Source organism: Myodes glareolus, chromosome 12 (assembly GCF_982192425.1).
Source record: "Myodes glareolus chromosome 12, mMyoGla1.1, whole genome shotgun sequence".
Taxonomy (NCBI): Eukaryota; Metazoa; Chordata; class Mammalia; order Rodentia; family Cricetidae; genus Myodes; species Myodes glareolus.
In genome coordinates, this window is record NC_142037.1 from 79,798,751 (window position 1) to 79,818,042 (window position 19,292).

Genomic DNA, 19,292 nt, shown 5'->3' on the forward strand with positions numbered 1-19,292 from the left:
GGAAATTCATTTCAAATCAGTCGAAGTAATTTTACTATCGAGACATCTTTAACATCATTCTGTGACTTCAGCATGTACACAGATAAAGTAATACAGAGTTCATGTTGTACTTTCCCTTTCAAAGAAGCCACATCTGTCCCCGCATGACCCTCAACTCTCTACTCTCTGACATCCTCTATGAAAACATGCCCCAAACATTCCCTGGGACACAAGTTTAATATATACAGATTTATGAGACCTTTCCTTGGACTAATAGGAGGCCAAAGGTGGTCCCAGGGGCTATTTTATTAAACACACATGTGACTCAAGACGAAACCCGTGGGCTCTCTTCTAACACACAGCATCGCCCTCTGTCTGCTCAAAGAAGGTAAGAACTCTGCCCAACAGGTCATGCCGCCACACCCCACCCTGTACACACAGAACTTCCGCACAGCCTGGCCAGCTTGCAGACAGCCAGGTTATCAAAACCACACTGCACCGGCCACACCTCTTGCTCCACCATAAACAGCAACAAAGTAGGGTGGTTATGAGGCCAATATTTGCAGATCAGAGAAACAGGCACTGTGCAGCGCTGATCCCAGAGATAAAGGGCTCATATTTGGCGTCCCACAATGCACAGGGCAGCACCGCCTCAGCAAAGAATGTAACTATGAATAGACTCATATGTTGAGTGCTAGGCCTCCAGCGAGTGACGCTTTTTGGAGGTTCTGCACACTACAGATATAGCCTAGCTCAAGGAGAGGCAATGAAGGGAGAGTCTTGACCCCGACCTCCTTCCCTCCTATCACTCAGTGCACAGCTCTGCTCCCACACACAACTCCACCACTGCAGCGTTCACAGCAGATGCCCAACAGAGGCGGGGGCTGTGGACCAAACCTCGGAAACTCGTAAGCCAAAATAAATGGCCCCTGCTCTAACCTGTTCCTGGGCATCCATCCCAACAACGGCAACGCTCGTGCAGACAGTGCTGAGGTAAAGGAACTCTCCCTAAAACAAATTAACCTTGTCCCAGAAAAAAAAAAAAGAACAGAAGTCAAGTCTATCAAGACCCTCAAGGACATAGGATTGGAAATCTGAGTCCTGTCAAGTTACCTGCGGGGAAGGATCACGGTAGGATTTCCAGAGCTCTGCCGCACTGGAGCACAGAAGGAAGCTGCTGAGTGCAAAGGGTTCAGACAGCAAGAAAGGTGCTCACAGTACAGTACAGTACAGTACAGGAGCCTCGCTCTCCAGAAGGGAGGGAGAGGAATGCAGGGCCACGACGTCACATACATGATAGAGTATGATATGATTTCAAAACTTCAAACACACAGGAAACAGAAAGAGAACATTAATAGCAAGAAAGTGGTCTTTATAAAATTAAAGAAAAAAATCAATGCCACATCCCCAAATTAAGCAAATCCAAGTTGGTCAAGCACTGAATCTTAAGATATTTAAAGGAACTACTATAAATACTATTTTAAAAAAGGATTGAGAAAAATATGTTCAAAAGAGTTAAAGGGAATTATAACTACAGGCAGAAATCTTCAACAAAGTACAGAGAAAAGAAGTAGCCCAATGAATACTCTAGAACCAAAAAGAATATTAAACTGTTTTTTTTTTTAAACTAGTGGGTGTTCTTGGTAGAAATTTTGTTTTGCTTTGTTTTATAGGGTTTGTCTGTAGTTTTGGAGCCTGTCCTGGAACTAGCTCCTGTGGACCAGGCTAGCCTTGACTTCTGCCTGTCTCTGCCTCTCCAGTGCTGGGATTAAAGGCGTGCAGTGCACTACCACCACCCAGCAGCAGCTTTACTTCTAATTGCGAAAGCCTGGATGCAAGCAGGAAGCCCAGCAGCATCTGAGTAGATAAAATAGTGTTTCCAGGTGATGGGCTCCTACAGCCACCAGGAAAAATAGCCGCTGGCTGGGCATAGCGTCTCGTGCCAGTAACCTTAACCCGCACTTAGCCCTTGGGAGTCTGAGACAAAAGGGTCACCTTGGGTTGGAAGCTAGCATGGGCTACAAAATGAGATCTTTTCTCACAAATAAATCAGTAAATCAATAACAATCAACATATATGAACGCTTGAAAAAAATCTCAAAAGCATTCTGCAAAGCGGAGAGGGCGCAAAGGTCCACAGCATGACTCTATCTACTCAACCGCCGCAGAGCCAATGAATCTTTAGAGAGGACCACAGTTTGATTAACAGTGATCTGGAGCTGGGATGAGAGAGCAAGGCTGGCAGCAAAGAGACAGGAAGGAACATTCCTCGATGACAGGAAGTACCATTATGTCTGTCAAAACTCAGACACCTGAGATACACAGGGCAGTCTTCAGAGTTGACTCGAAGTAACCAAGTGAAAAGAACTCCATTCATATGAACAGAAGACTCTCATTACTAAGTGGTATTTCATAGTTCTAAAACTTAGGAACTTTTTGGGAGATATGCTAAATTTTGGTGAAAATGTACAATAATTTTTAAGAAATTTTTTGGCAAAAAAAATCATTAGCATTTCCTTTGAAGATATCAACTTGTAAAATCTCAATACTGTCTACCTTCAGGAGTGCCACAACCCATTGTCACTGTGAGATCGGCACCCAAGCAGTGGTACTGTGCACTGCTAGAGTCAACTGTCAGCATATCATTGATTGTCGACATATCAAACGATAAGCCCCAAATCCATCTGAAGGTAAGTTTTGGTGTCTATACCTCAAAAGAGGAGGCACGTCCTTGTGGAATATTCCTTTACACTGTGTGGGTCTACGTTGCTGTGACTGGTTTAATGAAGACGCTGACTGACCAAAACCTGAACAGGATAAGGTTAGGTAGGTAGGAGATCCTGCTGTGAGAAAGTCTGCTCCTGGGAGCAACAAACTCTTGCAGCCTTAGCTTGGCTTGGTATTTGGAGCAAATCCGCCATCTCAAAGCCAGTTCCTCAGAAGGCAGTCCCAGCAGGGAACTGGCCCTGGTTCTGCAAACTGGCCACAAAGTCAGGAAACCCACCCGCAGACTGGACCAGAGATCTGAGGGGAGAAACTTCCTGTGCTGTGTATTTTACAATGAAAAAGCAGAACATCAGTGTCGAGACCATCATCCTGGATGTCCATAGTGCGGACTTTCAGCCCTTTGCTAAGTTAAATCCTACAAAGACCCTGAGCCGAGAGAGAGAGAGAGAGAGAGAGAGAGAGAGAGAGAGAGAGAGAGAGAGACAGAGAGACAGAGAGAGAGAGATCCATGCCCACAAGGCTCTAGGGATGGAGGGCCCCAGCTGCCTTCTGCTCATTCACACCTTGATTAGCATCTTCATTCAACACGGCCCTCTCTCACACTGAAGCCAAAGAACAAACCCCAGGAGCCCTGAAGCTGGACAGGTCACCTTCTTCTGCATCCCTGCCAACTAGTAAAGAAAGGACACTGGTCTCTGGAGGGAGGTGGCAGCGACTCACTGCCCAAGTGAGCAAGTGCAGTGTTCCAAAGCTAGTACAACTTTATTAAAGCTGTGACCGTCAATAAGTGACAAGTCATCTCAGCATGTGTGTGTGTGTGCGTGTGTGCGCGCGCGCGTGAGACCAGCGAGGGTGACCCCAGGCTCCTCATGAATTGTTCTCCGCTTTATTTGCTAAGTCATGGTCTCTTGGTGAACCCAAAAGCTACCAATCTGACAGGTCTAACTAGGAAACTTGTCCAGAAGTTTCCTGGCTCCTAAGTGCTAAGATTACAGACAGGCCAGGCTTCCGAATACCTGGCCTTCATATGGGGACTGGGGATCTAAATTTTGGTCCTCTTGCTTGCATATCAAACACTTCATCCACCAAGCCATCTCTCCAGACCAACAAGCCATTTTTATAGAAGATCCATCCCACAAGGTCATTCAGTACCAAACTACAGCAATGAGTTTGATGGTCGCTCCATTATTACCGCCCAAACTGATTTCTCCTGGGACTAGGAATCGATAATGGGGCCTGGGCATGAGCTGCAAACATCTGCAGAAGGGTCTTCCAGATGCTCACCGCAGACAGCTTCAGCCCCACAGAGCAGGCCCGTGCGTGAAGCATCCTATGACTTCACCTCAGGCAAGCCTCCAGCACAAGACAAGCAAGAGGAAATTCATCTTTCCCACGTTCCTAGAGTTTCAGGCTAAATCTCTGGACTTTATAGAGATACTTCCGGGATAACCATACCAACAAATTAATACCTTCGGGAGTCGTTTGCTTACGGTCAGGTAAGCCAATCTACCAAGCTGGATCAGATTTCCCGCAGGTCAGTTCCAAAGTGTTAGCAGAGGAAATCGGAGGAAAGACAGGTGGAGTCACCCGCGCAACAGCTCTGATTACCTGAGCAGGCACCTCACACCTGACCCTTGTGACTGTGGTGTCCACAGCACAGTGGTAACGAGAATTCCCAGGTACTGAAAGAACTGAGCGGCAGCTAGGAAGATTAAAACCTAGACAGTCTGAAGGGGAATTTCCATATTCTCCTGCATGCTAGACAAGGATGCCACAGACGTGATGACAGTGACAATGGTGAAGACGAAGACCCCTTGACTGGACCCCACAGACATGACTACCATTTCCACGTCACAGACAAAGAAAACACTGTATTTGCAAGAGTCTAAAATAGATCCTAAGATGCCAGGCCGCCACAAGCCACATAATCCCAAGATTAATAAAACTGCTCAAAGGAAGACACGTGGAGGTACTTTGTATTTGCTGAAGAGAATCCATGGAAGTTCCAGATCGACCATAAAAAGGGTAAACAATGGGGCAATTTCCATCACTTGATGTCATCTCCAAATGGCAACTCAACCCCTTCCCCTCCCCGAAAAAAGAGGTAAGCAGTTGGAGAAATGTCTCAGCAATTGAGAACACTCACTGTTCCTACAGAGTGTCTGGGTCTTCAGGTATCAGGTACTACGCACATGGTGCGCGTGCGTGCGTGTGTGCGTGCATGCGTGCGTGCGTGCGTGCGTGCGTGCGTGTGTGTGTGTGTGTGTGTGTGTGGTCTGTCTGTCTGTGTGTCCGTCTGTGTGTCTGTCTGTGTGTCTGTATATATGCATGTGTGTGTGTCTGTCTGTGTATATGTGTGTGTGTTTATCTGTGTATGTGTCTCTGTGAGTGTCTGTGTGTCTGTATGTGTCTGTCTGTGTGTCTCTTATGTGTGTATCTGTATGTGTGTATGTGTCTGTTTGCATATCTGTATGTGTATCTGTGTCTGTCTGTGTGTGTGTATATATACATGCAGGGAAAATACATAATATAAAAATGTCTTTGTTTAATGTAAAACAGGAAAGCAGGAGCATGGTAGATTGGCACGTGGTGCTGAGAGGGTTCTCCAGACCCTGACACCCGCCCTTCGGGCTGCTGCTGCTTCCTAACTGTTAGCCAGGGTAAATCAGGAATAATGTGGCATTCCCCAATACAAAGCACTAAGCACATCATACCAGGTCCCACCATTAAACTTCAGCAGAAGATAAAACACATTTAAAAATCAGAACAACAAGCAACATGGAAACTAAAGTATTTTTTCTTAAGTTTAAAATAAACACGTTATACCAAGACACGCAACCATAATATGCCCTGTATTTAATATGGGTTTAATTTACCTTGACAAAATTAGATCAAACATAATTAAACAATTGGTGTAAAAACAAATCTTCCTTTCTCGGAGACTCTTCTCTCCTAGGTTTAATACTGAAAACCCCGTTTCCCTGACAATTTTGATGTCAGTGAAGAATTTAGTAGACAACACCACAAAAAACTTTTCATAAATACAGTTATGAGATTTATCTATGAAAACACTGAAACTCAATTCTGCATTTATCTTTTACCTAGATTCATCATTAAGTCCAATATCTTGCCTGGTATTATAAGTAGCCACCACCTGATAGCAAGAAAAAGCTTCCATGGTCTTTTGGGAAAGTTTGCAGAATTAAAAAAAAAAAAATGATGATAATAATGCTGATGATGATAACAATAATTTTTATAGCCCAATCCAAACAGCAAGCTTCTCTAGTGTTGTTTAAACTGTCTGTTTTATGACTGGGTCTAGTCAGATAGTCTGAGAGGGCCTTGAACTTGTGACCTTCCTGCTTCAGCTTCTGTGGCACTGGGAATATACACACATGCCTCAACACCCAACTTATTTACAGAAATCTAATTTACAGGGGACTCCCCCGAAATTCTTCCTGAAGCTTCAGGCGAAGTCCATTTTTTGCGAAGCCACTGTCACTTACCTTCTGGTAAATCATGTGGCACATGGCAACTCTCAGCTTCATCCCGGCGCACTGCACGTGGTAAAAGTACAGGTGGTGTAACACGGCCAGGAAGAGCGTGCACGCCGACAGGATCGCGGCGTAGCCGTAAGCTGTATGCAGAGCCACGGAGTCGCTGGAATCATACATCTCAAAATACTCAATGAGTTTCCCTAAAAGTACAGGCTGGATTACTCTGGTGGTCTCCTAAAAAAAAAAAAAAAAAAAAAAAAGGAAAAAGGAAAAAAAGGCATTCATTAGAAATATAAACCACCAATTTTTCTCAACAGGGCTTTACTTCCATACGCCCCTCGCCCCCGACCTAAGGCAGAGAAAACTGTTGCCATCATTGCCACAGTAAACCGGTATTCTAACCTGAACTCAGAGCCACAGGCTCAAAGACAGAAACATGTTAGTACACTGGAACTGGTCCAGGCGGATGATCAATACATGCTAGAATCAACTTTAAAAAAACACCTGGCAGGCTGCCAAATAAATCCTGGCTGAAAATGGATGGCAGAGAAGGAAAAGCGCTAGTAATTTGATTAAATACGGACATGCCAGCTCTTGGTTCGCCTTGCTTCCTACAGCCTCTCAATGCCCCACCCAGCCTAACAGGAAGTGGAAATATGGTCCATTCATAAAAGGCATAGGCCTGCTACCTCCTTCTGTTCCAGCCTTCTCAGCGAGGACATTTGTGAAAACACAGGACAAAAAAAGAGAATGTTTCAGTCTTCCTCAGGTCTGCAAGTCAGTGCACCCCAGACCTTCTGCTGGGCACGTGGAAAAGCCGCAGTCTGCACAGTCCCCAAGGAGACTGTGTAGTATGTCTCTATCCCTGGTGTGTGCCCAGGGTTACTGCCACCTTTGCTGAGGCAGTCTGGGATTGAAAACTAACCATGGCACAAACCGTGGTTTTCTACCAGCCTTACAGCACTGGGCACTGATTATAAATCAAGATGAGTAAGCATCTATTCTCGGAGACAGAAACCAAAAGCCTCTACCAATGATGTGAGAGGCTCTGGGGAAAGCCATCTGCTGACCAGCAAGGAAGCACTGGAGCCCTCATCACACAACAGTCCCCTGACTCATAGGCCGCTCACACCCCTTAGCCTACATCCCCCTGCCAATCCTCAAGGACCCCTCCCCAGTGAGAGAAAACCAAACACTCCCTGCAAATCAAAGTCACCAAAAGTAAACACGAGGCCCACACCACTTCCTCCTCGAGGACAAAAGGGCAGGCTTGGAAATCTTTCAAACACTTGACTCTGGACAGCTTTTCCTTTCAGATAACACAGACATGCAAACAGCTGACGAGTTTGCTTCGCATGACTATTTTCTGCCCGTGTGAAGGGTCAGGGAACGAGAAGGAGAATCACAGAAACAAAACATCTTCCCGACCACTGATCCCCAGTCAGGACATTTACAGGAGGTGCCTCGGTCTCTCAAACGAGCTGTGACACCATCTGACCTCACACTCTGTACGCATGCACACGCATACACACGCATACACACGCGCACACACATGCACATACACAACCACATTGCCTTCCACGAGGTCATGGAAGTTCTGAGTATTATGCAGAGGGACATGCTGCTCAACAAAAGCCTACCATCAAGGCCATCAGACTCCACCGGACTCCGAGGCTCCTTGTCACTTCGGTCCCCAGTGACATCTTTCGAGAAGGACAGAGAATTAGTTCAAGAGCACCTGACCCCATGATCACAATGGTTGCACAACATTTCCTAAGACGAAACCCCAGGGTTTGCCCTGGGAATCGAGGGCGCCATGTTGTTCATATGGGGACAAGCCAGGACAGCTGGGTCAGCAGCACACTAACCTGGGCCCTCCACGCAGGACCTAGGGACAGCTCACACCACCCCAATTTGCCTGATACTCTAAATGAAGTCATGAAGTCACTGTCACCTCCTCACAACTCTCCTGACAGAGAGCGAGCTCACGGAAGACTTGGCAAATACAATAAAAGATGTAACGAAGGAAAGGCAGGTCTCCATGGCCGAACTGAGTGTTCCAACGAGACCTGACAGCTAATAATTCTTTTAAGTATACGGCCTCTTAATGAGTAACAAAGCTTGCGGTTAATACTTACCCTCCTCCCATGGACCTATCCTTCCTTATCCCCAGCCCTCACCTAGGAAGGAACAATGAAACAACTACAAAAATACCTATTCTCAAACTTTTAACTGAACTGAATTAAGCTTTCTGGGAACCTAGAAGGGAAGGTGAAAATGTAGCCGGGTATGTATTGATAACATGCCTATAATCCCAGAATTCAGAGGTGGAGGCAAGAAAACAAACAGTTTGCAGCTGGTCTATCTAAAAAAGAAGTCCTACCTTCATCTTAGATCCATTCTGTGCCCTACCAAAGAAGTTCCCTGCCCTTTGTTCCCCCTGAAATGGCCAACTGAGATCTCATGGTACTACTGGAGGGCAAGAAGATCCCTCAAGGCCCCAACAGCCAAAGTTCTGCCAGACAGCGGCCAACCTTCTGACTCTGGGCCACAATGCCATTTACAAAGTTCAGTTAGAACCACACTGGTGCTTCCCAGTCCTCCCACCCCCACTGAAACAGAAGAAGATAAAATCACACCTAAAAAATTGAACGTTTTAGGTAAGTTTACATTTTTGTGTTGAGACTTAGGCACAGCTACGAGACACAATGGCACCAGGCCTGCGGCTGCACACTCCAGTGCCTGAGCCTCTGAGCCCCTGAAGGCAGCTGCCTCCCAGTGGAGATTTGGAACTCGGTCTCCACCACTGTACTTTGCAGAGTAACTTACAACAGAGTTTGAGGGGGCATTGTCCCCAATGGGCCTGGGGCTCTTTCACACTCCCTGAGGACCCGAGACTCTTTCTGTCTGGCTTCACAGTCCCTGATCTGTGTGATGGAAACAAAGCAGAGGAAGCTAAAAAACTGTGAGAGAAAATGATGGTGGAGAAAAACCCACAAGCAGCAATGAGTTGTGGGAGGAGCAGCAGGCAATGGACTGCAAAATGGGCAGACAGGAGACAAGGGTTAGTGGAGAGAGACCAGAGACGGTGAGGGACGCATCACTCCCAACATCTCAGAGATGCAGGAATTGGTATCTTCCACCCTGAACTGCACCGTGAGACCACAGAGGAGGGGCAAGCATTTGTGGTGGGCATAATCCACTGATGCCCAGATTCGGACTCCACAAAGTGTGTGGGGCCTGAGCTCCCCTACCAAAGGAGGACTCTGAAGGGTCCCAGGGGAACATCACTACCGTTAGCCCTGCCCCATCCCAGTGTCTAGTCTTAGCGCATGGTAGAGTTGGGGTATGGAAATTGCAGGTCCTTCTTTGGTTTCAGTCCAGAATGCTTCTATATGGCAAGAGTTGTATGGAACAGTATGCAAGAACCCAGAACCTAGACGTACGTTTCAAACCACTAAACAAAAGCACTCCAGCTCAACACAGCAGGGGAAAGTCAGCTCGGGAAACGCTGTGTTCAAAGGGAAAGATGATTCATAACTGGCTTTTAAAGTGACTTCCAGCCATCGAGACGGCTCATTGGGTAACAGCGCTTGCCACGCAAGCATGGTGACCTGAGTTTGATCCCTGGAACCCACAGTGGAAAAAGAGAAGTGACTCAGTTGTTCTTTGACCTACACACACACTCATACACACACACACAACACACACACACACTCACACGTGAGTGCACACACACACACTCACAACACAAATATTTAAAAGGGCTTAACTAAAATACAGTCACCTCTTAAAGGAGAGTGGGAACACAGCAGAGAAGACAAGAGCAGCCTTCTTTGAAGATTATCTCTTTTTTGGGCCAACAAAAAGCTCCTTGGCCCCAGCAGGGAAGGTCAAAGGACCACTCACAGTTTGAAAACTAATTTCAGAAGAAAAGAAGTAAGACATTCTCTAGAGTTCTAGAGTTTTCTACACATACTACACCTCAGGGTAACCAAAAGACTAAGCAGCAGAGCTGACCTAGCCATTGTGGGGAGATCACAGCTAACAAACAAAGCGGGAAATTAATGGTCATGTCACCATGTTACAGTCATCTCCCCTTAAACCACGAGCATCCCCAGACATCACACGGGGGAAAACAGCAAGCACATGTTAGGCTCCCCAGAGTGACGGCAGAGGGTACTGCGGATAAGTGGGTGGGGAGGGGGGGAGCCAGGGATGCATCTTATCTATAACAACTCCTGCTGCCAGGAGAACACGTTCAGTGACTCAGGAGCGGAACGCCATCGCGCCAACCCAGACTGTGGAAACCTCTGCTCAACAAGCAGTGTGGTGTCTTCAATTACAAAAATACTGACAGCGAAGGTAACCGTAGAGGGAAGGACAGATGGGCAGACAGGAAAAACCCAAAGCCATCTAAGTCAACGAGATGCATCTCACTGGACCAAAGTCCAAAGCATAGGGGAACGGTGCGGCAGAACTGCCAGTTAAAAGCACATACTGCACTTGCAGAAGGCCTGCCTTCAAGTCCAACACCCAAACCGGGAGGTTCACAGTCATCTGTAACTCCTATGCCCTCTCCTGATGTCTGCTGGCCCTGTACTCATGTGCACAAACCCACATTCAGATATGTGCATTACACGTAATTACAAGAAACAATAGGTTGAAAGAGTGGACGGATGGATGAATGAATGAATGAATGAATGAATGCCAGATACATTGGTGCTTACACTACTGATAATCTCAACTATTCAAGATGGTGAGGCTGGAAGAACAATTGAGACCAAAAGCCCTAGTTACCCACACAGTAATCAAATTAATTGATAAAACGTAGGCAAAAAAAAAAAAAAACAAGAGAGGGAAATGAGCCCTGGCAAGGCACGCTGATGATATTAAAGCTGTAGTTAATGTGTCTGTGAACAACTGCATGATACTCCTGCAGCCGAAAGCCCCACTGTCAAAGGTACAGACGGAACATTCCCTAGATAAATGGTGTGATACGCGGGGACAGCTTCAAAGTGGAGAAAGCCAGGCTCTGGGTGACTCGCGTCTCAACATGAGTTGGCAGATTACTCAAGTGTGGCTTACAGGCAAACAGGGGCTTCTGATTCTGGTCGAGTTTGGTGGTTCTAGAATGTTCTTAAGATTCTAGGAAAGAAAATGTCCTTCCAAACTTGGCCCTAGATGGCAAGCAGCTGAGCAAGAATTACCACAGAGTGGGGACTTACAAATTTTCCTCCTCCTATTGGCCCCCACCAAGGAGTCCACACAGGGGAGTACGGGGGCGGGGGGAGGGCGCAGAACATCTAAAAATCACACATTTTGCTTTAAAAGCCACATCTGTCACTCGCGAGCCCCATATGTGCCGTGTATTATAACCTCTTCTGAGCCTCCACCTATAACTGAGGAAATCTGCCCTATCTCCCTCAGAAGCATCCTGGAGATGCCCAGATGATCCCACAGTGGGTGTGAGCTCTGAGTGCTTTCTTTAGGTCACGGGAAGAGCCTGGCAGGCTTGGAGCTCTGGGGTTCAGTCCTCTGCATGAAATGTTAAAACAACTAAGTTACATCAAAAGGCATGAACAAGCGCAATGACTGGTGGCTATGACATCAGCGTGCACAGATGGCTTCCGGAACCCCGCGGCTTACAGACAGCCAGGCAGAGTAAGTGACTCGACCGGAGTTGTTTAGGAAAGTTGAGTTTCCCTGGAAGCTGCATGAACAGCCCCACTTGAGGACAGTGCTTTAGCTGTTGGTATTTGTTCCCAACCATCACAAATACGGTCTTCTCCCAGGGAAGCAAATGATCCTCTGACTTTTTAATGGAAACATTTATAAGCACCCCCTTGTGTCTCACTCGGGTCATCACCATCAACGTTAGTAAGCTAATGCAGACTGCACAAGAGCCCACAGTGCAAACACGACCAACCACACTGGCTTCATTCTAGGCTTGCTCCACCTGTCCCGGCCTGCACCATCTTTCCCTTGGTACCCACTCCTCGGCCTCCTCAGATGAGCTGACAGTGAGGGGCACTCAGAAGAAAGAACTGGGGAGAGCAAGGGCCAGGGCACTTCCTGGGGATCATCCCTGAGTAAATGCATAGAAGACATCACCACAGAATTGACTGTTGACTTCTGACCTGGGGTTACCTCAGACAGCAGCCTCCATGAGCCCCTACAGCCTCGACCTGTAGCACAGACAGTCAAGTAAAAGGCTTGCCCACATTTACAACAGTCCCCAACACCATCTCCAGAGGATCCAACGCCTTCTTCTGGCCTCTGTGGGTACTACTAGGTGGTGCACATAAACGGATACACACACACACACACACACACACACACACACACACACACACGCATGCACACAGGCAAAACATTCACACAAATAAAAGTAAACTTTAAAAAGTCAACTTTAAAAGTAAACTTTAAAAAGTCGGCAGATGAAGCTGGCAGTCTATCATTGCCTTTCTTGTCAAAGGTCAAGGGAACAAGACTTAGCCAACCCCTACCATGCCTTGCCTATGACAGGTACTAGCAGGAGAGTCCAGGGAGGCTCCCTTGATGTCACCAGCTTCACTCTTCCACAGACAAGAAACCTCACACCTCAAAACTCAGACCTGGAATGACGTGTGGGGGAGGCCTGTGCAGACTCTCCCCACAATGCTCTTGTCTGTGAAGGCTCCAGATGGTGGAAATGCATTTCTGTCCCCATGGCATTTCCCTGGAGGTGCACCCAGGGGACAGATGTGCTGGGAACTCGCTGTCTGCTCTGAGCTGGCTTTCATCGGTCTGCAGGGGTGTGTCTGCACAGTCCCCTGTCTTACTTGTTTCTCAAACGTCACCATCAATCCTCAGTTTGCACAAGACAATCACAAGCAAGACTTCTGCGACTAGCATCTTGCTGCCTCTCCACCCGGGGAAGGTCTTTCTGGTGTGGGTGAGACACACAGATTAGGGATCAACACGGGTGTTGTGTTCCCAAAGGAGTACCATGTGCTTTTGAGACACTAAAGAAATATATCTGTTTTGTACAAAATGCCTCACTGAGTTCATCCTTCGACATAAAAACTCAAAGACCAATGAAAACCACGGAGACGAGATCCCAAAAATGAGAAACCAATCCATAAAAAAAATCAACTACAAAACTAATGCTCATTCCATCTGGCTCAGGAGAGAGCCGCGAGGATGGAAACCTGTGATAGTTGAGAGTGACTGTCAACCCTACTGCTTACAGAATTACCGGGGAGATGAACTTCCGGGCATGCCTGTGAGGGACTTCTGGACGTGGTCCACTGAGGTGGGAAGACCCACCCTGAATGTGGGTGACAACATCCGGTGGACTGGGGGCCTGGGATGAGTAAGGAGAGGGCAGAGAGAGCACCGGCGTTCATCATGTTCCTTCCTGACTGCAGGCGCCATGTGACCACTGCCTCCTGGGCCAGCCAACATGCCCTCCCATTGTGATGGGATCAAATGGGCTCCCTCAGACTGCCAGCCGCAGCGAACACTTTCTTCCTTAGACTTTGTCAAGTATTCGATCACAGCCATGAGTAAAGGAACACATATAAAATCATAAGCATCACCTGAAGGCGATTTCTTCTTGCTTTTTTGAGAAAGGTTTCACTAGCCCGGCTGACCTGAACTCTCCTCCTCTTGCTCCAACTCTCACCTATTTGGGTAACAGGCAGGTGCCGCCACACCCATCGGGCCGTGAACTTTGAAATGTAGCTGGATCCTTATTAGCTTCCCCATAAGAAATTATTTCTGAGCCGGACGGTGCTGGCGCACGCCTTTAATCCCAGCACTCGGGAGGCAGAGGCAGGAGAATCTCTGTGAGTTCAAAGCCAGCCTGGTCTACAAGAGCTAGTCAGAACTGATACAAAGAGTAAAAAAAAAAAACTGTCTCAAAAAGAAAGAGAGAGAGAGAGAGAGAGAAGAGAAGAGAAGAGAAGAGAAGAGAAGAGAAGAGAAGAGAAGAGAAGAGAAGAGATCATTTCTGACTTCTTCAGATCATCAGCATCAATGGGCCAGTCCGTGAAAAACAAAAGTATTTGTGTTAGAATACATGCTTCTTTCTGAAAAGAAGGGAGAGGAGGAGGAGAGAAAGGAAGAAGAGGAGGAAGAAGAGGAGGAGGAGGAGGAGGAAAAGGAGGAAGAGGAAGCAATCCCAAAGGTTTTCCCAGATGAACACAAATGACTCATAGCTCCCCAGAGGTCACTGCATTGGAAGGGCTGCTTAGTTATCACAGCAGGGGTCACACCAGGGAAAGTGGTGCCACCCAGAGGCTGCAAAGCGTGAATGAGTGAGGCAGTGCAACATCTGCTGCAAGACTTCAGGTCCCTCTGGACACACTGGGACACACAGACCTGCCAGTGACAGCCCCTGTCCAGTACTGCATGGGACTTTCCAGCCCCAGGAGACACTGTAACTTGGAATGTGTCCTAGTTGACAAACACAAGTGCCGCCATAGCTCCAAGGTAATCCTGGCACCATCCTCCCTAGGCTAAGGTCAAGCAACAACGACTTGAGGAGTTAGGGGCAAAGTTCATGACCTTAGACCAGCCCTAGTCTAGAAGGTTTGGGCTCGTCTCAGAGTGCCTGAAACAGACACTCAGCTAGCTCTGTCACTTATGTGTTAGGGTGGCCCCGGGTACAGGATACTGAGAACTCAGCACTCGAGGAGTTGTTGATAATAAGAATACCTCCCACCTCACCAAAGTCCTAAAAGGAATAAAATTAACATCATGGATAAAGGATTCATACACGGTTCCTGGTGTCAGCATGTTTTTAAGAATCTTTTTTTATTACTGAACTGCCAACACTCGGGTCAGGAGGCGGAGGCTCACAACGGCCTTGAACCTCTAGCTCTAAGGGGTCAGACCTCTTCTGGCTTCGTCAGACATCCCAAGACATGTGGCGTAAACACATATACATAAGTAAAAACACAAAGGAACAAGCCACACAGCCACATTTTCAGGATCCCCCTCCAGCAAGCCACTGAGCAGCACAGGCACTGCCCCCCAGCAGAAGACTGTCTTATTGGACCACCGTGAAGAGTGTCTCTCGGCTTTCCACCTTCGGCTCATCAGCGCACACGACCACTGGTATCCACTCTGTATGCCAGGCACCAAAACTCAGATTTAGACCAGCACTCTCTTCCGAGGCAAGACCAGCCAACTAGAGTGAATGGCACAGAAAGCCACTACAGTTCAAACTGGACCATGGCCCAGAGCGGGTACAGCTCGAGGTGCCCGGACACATGGCACCAAGTCTTATTTACCTGGGAGGGGAAAGTTGACAGTACCCTTCTTAGGGAAGCATTTATCGGATTTGGCACAGGGAGGTTAACAATGACTTGTCGGGCACGGGTTATTCTGGGCTCCTCCAAACCACAGGACATGTCTCCTCAAGCACAATCAAAGATGTCTCTGAATCTCCCACACTGACAGAACACCGGCATGCGCTGTGCGCCACAGGACACTGCGGCTTCCTGTGACACTGGGACCTTCTGAAAATGTAATTTATTTTGTGTGGATGTGTGTGTCCCTAAGTGCAGTGTATATGCACTGAGCGCAGGCTAGAGCCCAGGGAAGTGAGAAGATGGTATAGGAATGAACCCCAGACCTCTGCAAGAGCTGTAAGCGCTCTTAACTGCTGAGCGGTAACACTTGGCTGCAATTACTCAGAAGAAACAGTAACATCCTTCAGCTTCAGCCACTTAAGCATCATCACCCACTCCAAAGACACACGACTAACAAAATTCATCACTCTTCTTCCCTGAGCACAACACACTTCAAAGCTCATCCGGCCTCTCCTCCCTGCTGGTTCCCACTGCCATCCACTGAGATCAACAGTGAGGGGGTCTCCTCCTGGGCCACCCACTCAGAAACAGTGGCCAGGTTAGAGCAAACATTTACCTCAATTAACGTAAAAATTCCCAAAACCAGGTAAGACTTCCAGTAACATTTTATGATCGCCTTGGTTAAGGAAGGCTTCCGTGCGTCCTTCTTGGCTCTCAGGACTTCTTTATCCCAGTACCTACGAAAAGACAGAAGCCGAGTCAAGAACGGTATGCACGGTCACTGTGCAAAACAGGGAGGTGGTAAGAGGACAGAGAAGTGTTTATGACATGGGTTATTCTGAGGATGAGGCACAAACACTAGCTAATTGTCCCGAGGGACCCAGAGAGATGTGTGAGGCAGGCTTTGCTGCACCAGAAAAATGGGTCTCAAGGGGGAATATCTCAGGGAACAAATTACTGCTGAGCTTTGCTGGACGACAGCAACCTTGGTAGCCAGAGAAGGCAGGCACTCACTCTGGTGTAAACCTCACCCACGGACAGATCTCAGGCACGGACAGCCTGTGGAGCATGCTCCCCTCACGCCTACCAACACGGGTTTCATTCCCAGGTCACTAAGTCAGGACAGCCTGAGAGGAAGTGGACCATGTTGGGAGAACGAAGTCACAGCAAGGCCTGCGGCAAAAAGCAAGAGACCCGAGAAGGCCAAGCCTACTGCAAGCAGCAAGCCGCACAGGCCGGGCTCTCCTTCCCTCCCCTTCTCTCACTGCTTCACGCCCCTTACCCTTGCAGTTCCTCTCCGAGGTGCTTGGAGCGATCTTCTGGAAGCACTGAGAACATGTCATCTTCCTCCAGCCTCCGCGAGTGACCAGTTTTAAACAAGGGGTTGAGCCACCTGTTAAAGAGTTAGAAGGATGACATCCTCAGAACTACACCTTTGTGTTTCAGAAGTCGCCCACCTCTGAGCAATCTGTCGGCCTCCAAATTTTAAGTATATGAAGGCAGAGAGAAGTCAAATCTGTACTAATTCACACCGTACACACGTGTGTGCACACATGCATGCTTACACACTGGGACACCCCGGAGGCGGTGATGCCCTAATCAATGAGAGCACTCTGACACCCGGATAGCCAGAGCTTTGCTTAATAACATCTCCCTTATAGAGACAATGGCACCTTAATAAACGGCTGATTACCAGGGCAGAAAAGGTGCTGGGTGGACCGCATCTTCTTGTACTGCAAAATAGGGAGACACTCAAGGAACCATGAAGATAGGGCCAAGAACAGAAAAGCTAGGCAGAGGGGTCCCACTGGACAAATCTGGAAGGGCCTGGGAATCCAAATCAGGAAGTACTGTAACCACTGAACAAGAATCCAGAGTCCTCACCGAGACAGAAGAGGAAAGTTCCTACACAGACCACACAATACAGTGAGGAAACACCAGTAGAGACTGGGGGTGTCGTCCAGTAGTAGAGTGCACTGGTCCCTTAAATCAATCCTCAGTACACCCTCTTCCCTGCAAAGGAAAAGAAAATTGCCAAGAGATGCTAAGAACTAAGGCATGAGAACATGATGGGACATGGGGAGTCCTAGTTAGCTTTAACTGCCAGCTCAAGTCACCCTACAGTGACGTGAGAAGGGAGCCTCAGTTGATGGCCCAGATCAGACTGGACCGTGGGCATGTCTGGGAGGGGACTGTCCTGACGGATAAGGAAGGTAGGAGGGTCCAGCCATTCCGTGAAGGAGTGATCAGGAGAGATTAGGCTCATGCCTAACATGAGCCCGTACGTGAAGCGTCAGCCTATGCATGAAGCATCAAGCCTTTCTCCGTGGGCTCACCCTCACACTCCTGCTGGAGTCCCTGCCCCGGCCTCCCTCAGTGACAGGCTGTGGTGGCCTGGAAGCGTAAACCAAACAAGCCCTTTCCTCCTCTAAGCTGTCTTTTCCTGCTTCCCCCAGAGTATTCTATCACGGCAACAACAACAAAAAAGGCAGAACATGGGGTATTAAGATAACTACTAATTCTCTTTCTACAAATTAATCTTTCAAAGAAAAAGTAGTAACTTAGCAGGACCCCCCTCAAAATAAAGACCTCATAAATATCTTTATTCACATTTCACTAATAAAATCAAAGTAGTAATCACCTAGTAAGAATCATTTGAATTATAACAGGCAGAAATAACTCAAAAGGTACACATGATTTTATTGGCGTTGCAGAATAAAGGCAATTCCAAGGCCAGACCATGACAACCTCCTGAAGACGAAACCACGTTCCTCTTACTGATTGAATGGTATGGGCAAAGTGTGGCGGGGAGGGGACCTCCAAGAAAGGGATGCAGTCACAGACACTGAGCCCTAAGCTTTGCAGCTCAGGTTGCCTGGTTCCTCCAAGGAATCTCAGTCTAGAAGCTAGGAGGAAGAGTCTCGTCCCAGCCCCAGTACTGGGGACTCGGACCCCTCCTCTGGCCTCTGTCATGCCCCTCTACTTTTAGGAGCCCAGTTACTCTGTGACTTACCATTACACCTCTAGGTCTCAATTGCCTCCCCCTGAAATACATGCCAATCAGTGAGATTTAACACTAACCAGATCTGGACACCTGCTTGGTCCTTTACTCTATAGTTATTCTGAACTCGAGTCCTTGGCACTAGAGCAGGCTGGGGCTTGCACCCTGAGAAGTGCTCCCTAGGGAGAAGCCTGAGTGTGCTTTAGCTGGGTTCTCTCTCTCTCTTTCTCTCCCCCCCCCCACTGGGGTGTGAGGTAGCTGTGAGCCATACAAACACAATTCCAAAAGACAAACGCCAGCCATGATCGTGATCTAACCACGCACCCAAGGGTGCTCGGCACAGTAACTTCCACATCATGATTGTTTCAGCCCTCACCAGGCCCCGTCCACAGAAACAATCTGCCAACTTTGTGGAAAAGCTCCAGAGGGCCAAGGAATATATGGACCTGTCCCTCTTGGGCAAGTAAATGTCGGTCCTTCTAGAAAGCTTTGAGAAATGAAATTACTGAAGCAAGAACAGGTCTTTCACCATTAGGCTCGCTGGCCTAATGGGCCTGTTTCAGGGGGGACTTTGTCCTCTGGGAAGCCCTCCCCTTGGGAAGCGGCTATTCAGGGGTCTCTGCAGTGCTGAGACCCCAGCAGCTCTGGGAAGCAAGGTGTGAAGTGCTCAGGACACTCCAAAGGCACAGAGCTTTGACGGGGAGCTGTGACAGCTCCCCAATACTGTGGCAGACAATGCAAGGGCTCCTACAGGTAAACCTGGGTCTCTAGAACTTTCCAATGTTCC

General features: G+C 47.9%; 1 protein-coding gene across 1 annotated transcript in view; it reads right to left on the bottom strand.

Moving 5' to 3' along the window:
• Nucleotides 1–19,292, bottom strand: part of Abcc4 (ATP binding cassette subfamily C member 4 (PEL blood group)) — a 212,873-nt gene that overhangs the window by 154,350 nt on the left and 39,231 nt on the right. Inside the window, exons 2-4 of the mRNA XM_085698192.2 lie at nucleotides 16,787–16,897; nucleotides 16,121–16,241; nucleotides 6,212–6,436 (exon numbers count right to left, since the gene is read on the bottom strand). Coding sequence (XP_085554318.2) covers nucleotides 6,212–6,436; nucleotides 16,121–16,241; nucleotides 16,787–16,897 — 457 coding nt within the window. The remainder of the gene's footprint in view (nucleotides 1–6,211; nucleotides 6,437–16,120; nucleotides 16,242–16,786; nucleotides 16,898–19,292) is intronic.